The sequence below is a fragment of the Cinclus cinclus genome, chromosome 12 (assembly GCF_963662255.1).
Source record: "Cinclus cinclus chromosome 12, bCinCin1.1, whole genome shotgun sequence".
Lineage (NCBI taxonomy): Eukaryota > Metazoa > Chordata > Aves > Passeriformes > Cinclidae > Cinclus > Cinclus cinclus.
In genome coordinates, this window is record NC_085057.1 from 12,237,009 (window position 1) to 12,243,008 (window position 6,000).

At 41.4% G+C, this 6,000-nt stretch overlaps 1 protein-coding gene across 21 annotated transcripts in view; it reads right to left on the reverse strand.

Moving 5' to 3' along the window:
• SLMAP (sarcolemma associated protein) overlaps nucleotides 1–6,000 on the reverse strand; it is a 78,941-nt gene extending 72,941 nt beyond the window's left edge. For 12 of the 21 annotated variants that reach the window (XM_062500889.1, XM_062500892.1, XM_062500887.1 and 9 more), the window contains exon 1: nucleotides 4,486–5,802. In XM_062500889.1, coding sequence (XP_062356873.1) covers nucleotides 4,486–4,683 — 198 coding nt within the window. In that variant the 5' untranslated portion in view covers nucleotides 4,684–5,802. Of the gene's footprint in view, nucleotides 1–4,485; nucleotides 5,834–5,936 lie in introns of those variants that run through there. The other 9 variants (XM_062500873.1, XM_062500876.1, XM_062500879.1 and 6 more) reach the window with 4 other exon arrangements.

Here is a 6,000-nt window from a genome sequence, read left to right on the forward strand (position 1 = left end):
CATTCACAGAAAATGTTCTGTGCTTTCCTGAAACGTGCCCAAGTTCGTGAGATCCACAAAACATCTTAGGTAATGTTAACTGAGTAACATATTTCCTCTTTACTAATTTTGTTTGTTTTCTTTCATATCAATTTACTTTTATCCCTAGTACAATACAGCAAAATAATCTCTCAATTCCTGTTTGTCAATGTATTGCTTGCATTAGTGGTCCAAAATTAGATGCAGAATGCTAGACAGGGTCTAATAAGCTGCAAGGGGTTCTTACTTCCCAAGAGCAGCCTCCACATTTTTCCCGAGGCTCCTGTCTGCCCGTTCTCTCAGCACAGCCAGGTCCCTGTGGACAAAAGCCCTGCCTGGAGCAGATCAGCTCAGCCCCAGCACACCAACACCCACGGGCTTGGTGTCATCCCAAACATGACCAGAGTGAACTTCACCGTGTCCTTCAGAGCACGTTAAACTGGCTCTACCTCTGGGCTGGTGATTCGGAGTTGATGGGGTTTGGTAAGATTGGTTGGGTTTGGGTTTTCTTCTGGGATTTTTGGTCGGTTCTTTTGGGGTTTGGTTTTTGAGTGTTTTATTGGGGGGAGCGGGGGAACCTGTTTTGTGTTTGTTTTCTTTAAATATTTTGCAGTATTTTTATCTCACATATTTTAAGTCTAGAAGCCATAATGCACAATTGAATTAATTTCATTTACTATTACAGGGACTACAGATTTCAATATACTAGTTAGCATTTCTGTCACCAAGATATGAATTCAATTGATATCCACTTGGAATTAAATGAAAACAACAGCATTAGCTACTATTAACACAGCACCTTGTGCCTACACTTTTTTTTTTTCCCAGTTATTAAAAATGACCAGTACTTTGGAGAGCTTTTTATCTAACAAATATTTTATTTTTCAGTTTCTCAGAGCCTCTGGTAAACGGTGGCAATGAATTCCCTATAAAAGGTACTTAAAATAGCAACTCACAACAATCTCAGGCACTGAATAAATCCAGATTTTGAAAACCTGGATATCTGTTTGGAAGCTTCAGGTTTCTACAAGAAGCTTCTACAACATCTGTCAGAAGCATTTCAGCCTGGAAGTAACATACAAATTCTCAAAGGTCTTCCACTTGCTTATTTTTAGAAACGTAAACAAAACCCAAAAACACAAGTTCAAGATTATTACAGTTACACAATTTTTAAGAGTTTCTTCTAATATGCAGTGATTTGAGTTGAACAAACATTTAGATTTTCTGAACTATAGCCCAGTTTTTCTTTTGCTTTGATTCACACTTTTTGGAACACTCCATGCTCAGCACATCATCTACTTTCTACATATCTAGTGAGTCACTTTTCCAGGAACCTCTAAAAAAACCCAGATTCATTAACTTGCAATTACTAAAAAAATAAATACAAAATTAATTCTAATTATAATATTCAAATGTTATCACTGCATGAAAAATTCACTAGTAAACTATGAGTTATTGCACTGTATCTACAAACACAGGCAGGAAGAGGCATTGCACTGGTTGTGCACAGAAACATTACTAAGCACAGAAAAAGTACAGATAATCACACCACCATCTCCTTCCATCTTAATCATACACATATTTAGTCTCACATATTACGTTTAAAATATTTTAAAGAGCAAATCCAACTTTAAGTACCTTCTTTTAATTGCTGTGTATTGGTAATCTTGAAAACTCATTCTATTTTCATCCTTGATAATCCTGGTGTTACATAGACATTATCTCCCTGGGCAAATAACTTTTTCTATGCATAATTAAAGTGTCTTTATACAAAGTAAACATTCATATCTTTCAACTGTAAGTAACATGTTATCTTCAGCTTAGCCTACTTATGCGATGTATTTCAATTTATACCTTCCTCTGCCTTAGGAAAAAACTTCTGTACTACTTTCCTTGGCATTGCTTACTGATGCTCCCTCTCTTCAGGGTCTACCCCTATTTACAGATAGTAGTAACAAAACTGTTTACAGACTGTAGTAAACAGGATCATTCACATGATTCACAAAACAAAACGAAACCCCAAGCCCTCATGGGGAAGAAAAAATACTAGAATGTAACTGAAAGGCAGCTCAGGAGACAGCATAGACTGGACTGAATGACTGGTAATGCCTGAAATTGGTATTGCCAAAGTCCACAACTTATGAAACTGTAGTCCCAGAGCATTAATGAACTATTTTGAAATATCTGAAGGTTTTTCTCAATACTAAATTATCTTTTTTTCTTCCAAATAATATCTTTTAATATCTTTTATCTTCCAAAAAAACCAGAACTGATAAATGTCCTATATATAAGCTTCTAAGAAATGTTTACAAATACTCTAACACAGAGAATTTGTGCAGGTTTAAATATAGGTCACTGATAGGATAATGACAATTTCCTAAATGAGATGTGCTTATTAGCAGTTATGTAAACAATGACAATAGATGTTCCCGCATGTAAATGTTCTAGCATAACTTCATGGTTTTGTTTGTACTTTGAAAACACCACAGATTTTTTTAAAGTAGTTCTTGTGATTCAAGATCAAGCCTGCATTTATCAGTATCTTCTACCTACCTTTTCACAACAGCATTTGATACCTGTTATCTCTAATGGTGCATTTCCCCCTCCCTGCCAACTGTCTCACTTACAATTCACCACTTGGATACTCATCCAGACGAAAAGTCAGTTCATATAACCAACAACCAAGCACAGAATCTGAAATTCTCCACGCTGTTACCCTCGTGCATTAAATCTTTTACAACACCACATCAAAAATGCAATAGGAGTGGATTCCAGGGCATGATCCCAAACATTCTTTACTTGTTTACCATGGCTACAGATGCCAGTCTGACAATTTTCATAAGACTTCTGTCAAATCTTCACATGATGTTTTCTCAAGAACTATCAAATACAATCCTCTTATTTACTACTACTACTACTAAGTTGCTACTTTAAAACAGATATATAAAATGAGTAAGCATATAAATACCTATATTAGAGAAGTCAAAGCTAAGAGAAGTTTTAAAACAAACAAAAAGCCTCACAGCTGACAGTTTTTGAAGCTTGTCTATCAGTTAGCAGAGTTGCTGAACACTCAGTGCTTTGTCAAATTAACCACTTTGAATACAACAGACTATTTGCAACCATACTAGAGCATGTGGGAGTCTTAAAATCTTTTTAAGTCATAAGAAATGTTGATAAAAAGCTATATGCATAATACTTTCTAATTTAAAAACAGCACAATAAATTGGAACATTTTACTTATTTTTATTGAGTCAAACAAGAAAGGTTAAAGACTAAACTTAAAGTATTTCAAGCACTTAAGTTTCCTAGAATCCAAGCATGCACATCACACACTCAATAGAGCCAAAGCAAGATGCTTAATGAAACATTTAATACACATAGAAGTTTGCACAATTACCTGCAGGTAACTTGAAAGCCATGCGATAATCCAGCCTTAAGAAATTAAATGCTTGTCTTGTCCCATCATGTCCAAGTATTGCATAACATAGGATAGTTAACAATGGAAGGTTTAAGAACTTTGACTGCCTCGTACTGCTCCTCATGCTGTGTCATACTACTGAAAAAAATCTACATGAATTACAGACCATATTATTCTTAAAATCCAGAGCTACACTGACTGCATTTCATAGAAGGACTTGGTGCGAAGCTAAAAACCAGCTGACTTAAAACATGCTAAGTTCTAGAGCATAACATGAATATATTTGGAAAAAAATACAGCGCTGAGCAACTATAGCCTGCCCTTTGCTAATTTTTCGGTGGATATTCAAAATTAATGACAGTCATTAAGACAAACAACTTTACTTGTCCCAGTTCAATCCCTAGTGGACAAAACACGCACTACAGGACCCGTCAATTTTGCTTAACAAGACTGCCAGACTTGTGAGGGGAACAGTTAAGAACACAGGATGCATTTTAAAGCCATTTTCACTAACAGTAAGACTATATCAGGAATGCCACCTATTACACTCCTGTCGCCAGTAATAAACCTTCTATCGGAACCAATCAAAATACTCCACAAAATTTCAAAAGCACAAGTAGGAAAAGCACCAAACAAGCACAGTATCTTTTTAAAATCCACTTTTCAATGTTCCTTACAATCAATTTTCATACACTGATAAAACAGTAATTTCCCTGCATTTGATAAAAATACCATTAGACGACTATACTGATACAATGTCCTTTCACATTTGAATGACTCACCCCAGAATCAGTAATAATTAAGACACATACAAGCCTTTCTGTACTCTAACCACTCAAGTGTTAGTTTTATATACTTTTTATAATATTGAAAGTTTCTGCTTAGTAAGAGATTACCAACTTACCTGGAAAGTTACCACTTTAAAACAAATCTTGCTCCTGCCCTACGCAACCACATTTCTTACAGCGAACCCAGAGTGATCCGCAATCTAGAGCGACTTGATAAAACAAATGTGCAGTTTCAGTGTTTTTAAACAAACACCTTACCTTGCCTGTCTTGTGATCAAACCAGACAAGAGCATGGTTCCTGGACAGCACCTTGCAGTCAAACGTGGCGTTGTTCTGGGCTGGCCGGCAGCGAGCCACGGAGCGGCCGATCTTGACAGGCTCGTCCAGGTAGACATGACGCTCCTGAAACGGGTGGGAGTTCGGGCGGCAAGTGAAGATGGCCAAGGCTGAAGGCATCGAGGACAGATTGTGGTTGCCACACAACCAGAGACGAAGAGAGCCTCTTCCGATGTAGACTGTCCTCCACAATTTTTAAAATACCTCCACAGCAATTTAAAGCAGGGCAAATATTATCGTACGGGAGGCCTAACAGCTCATTGTTTCAGTGTGTAAACTAATTCTGGCAATAATCCAGTGAAAAAATCCCATTATGTCTTTTAATAATATCAGCAGTGGCCCAAAATAAGTCTAAAACGTACAACTTTCAATTCATCCTCCTCTGGAAGAATAGCAATAAGCATCTGATTCCTTCAGAGAGAAGCAAAGGCCCCGTGAAAGAAGGATACGTTTTAAATCCAAGTAGATGAGTCATACAAGTACTTTTGTTTGTAACCTCAACTGCCTTCTCCCCCCCCCTTCCGTAAACAACACTGACCAAAAGTCTGACCAATGCAACATGGAAGCAAGGAAAGGTTTAGGGAAGGGGGATGAAGAAGGAAGATCAGCGTCCTCTCACACACGGCACAGATCAAGAACTGGAAGGTGAATACAAAGCCCTGGCTCCACAACAGGGACCTATTGGTTCACCCAGCAATCCGCATTTCACCATCTTCGTGTGTTAAACCCCAGCAGAATAGGTAGTCCTCGATTTACAACGGAGCGCGAGAGCTACGCTGTTTTTTTCCCCTACACTAGATAAAGCTGAACTGATCTACAGCTTCTGGGAGCCGCTCAGATAAGGAACTTGATAAGGCATGGAGAGGCTCCCAACTCGCCTTCTCTCGGGGACAAACTAACGCGTGGGAAGGGCTCCTGGGGCCGGCCTGCGAGGTGCCCTGACAGGTCGCTCCCCGGCGACGGCTCTGGCCGGCAGCGGGCTCAGTGTGCGTCCCTCGACGGCGGCTCTGCAGGGGCGGCCAGCGGGGGCTGCCCCGGGAAGTGCCCGCCAGGATCCCCCGGCGCGGGGCGCGGCGGCGGCGGCTCCGCTCAGCCCCTCCGCAGGTGGCTGCGCATGAGGCGGGCCCGCTGCGCACCCCCGCGCTCTCCGCCCGCCTAGCGCGGCTCCGCTGCCCCGGCGGCGGGAGAGGCCTGGCGGCCGGGCCCGAGCGCTCCCGCTCGGTCGCTCTACCGCTCAGGCGGCCACCAGCTGCGGGAAGTTTCCTCCAACCTGCGGGGCCCAAAACAAACCAGGTCAGGCGCGTCCCTCAGCGCGTCCCTCCGCGTCTCCTCGGCCCCGTGGGCGGCACGGGGTGCGCCCCGCTCCCTCTTACCTTGCGCGCAGCCGCCGCCATAGCGCCTGGAGCCCTTCCCGGTGTGGCCGCGGCGGCGGGGCCG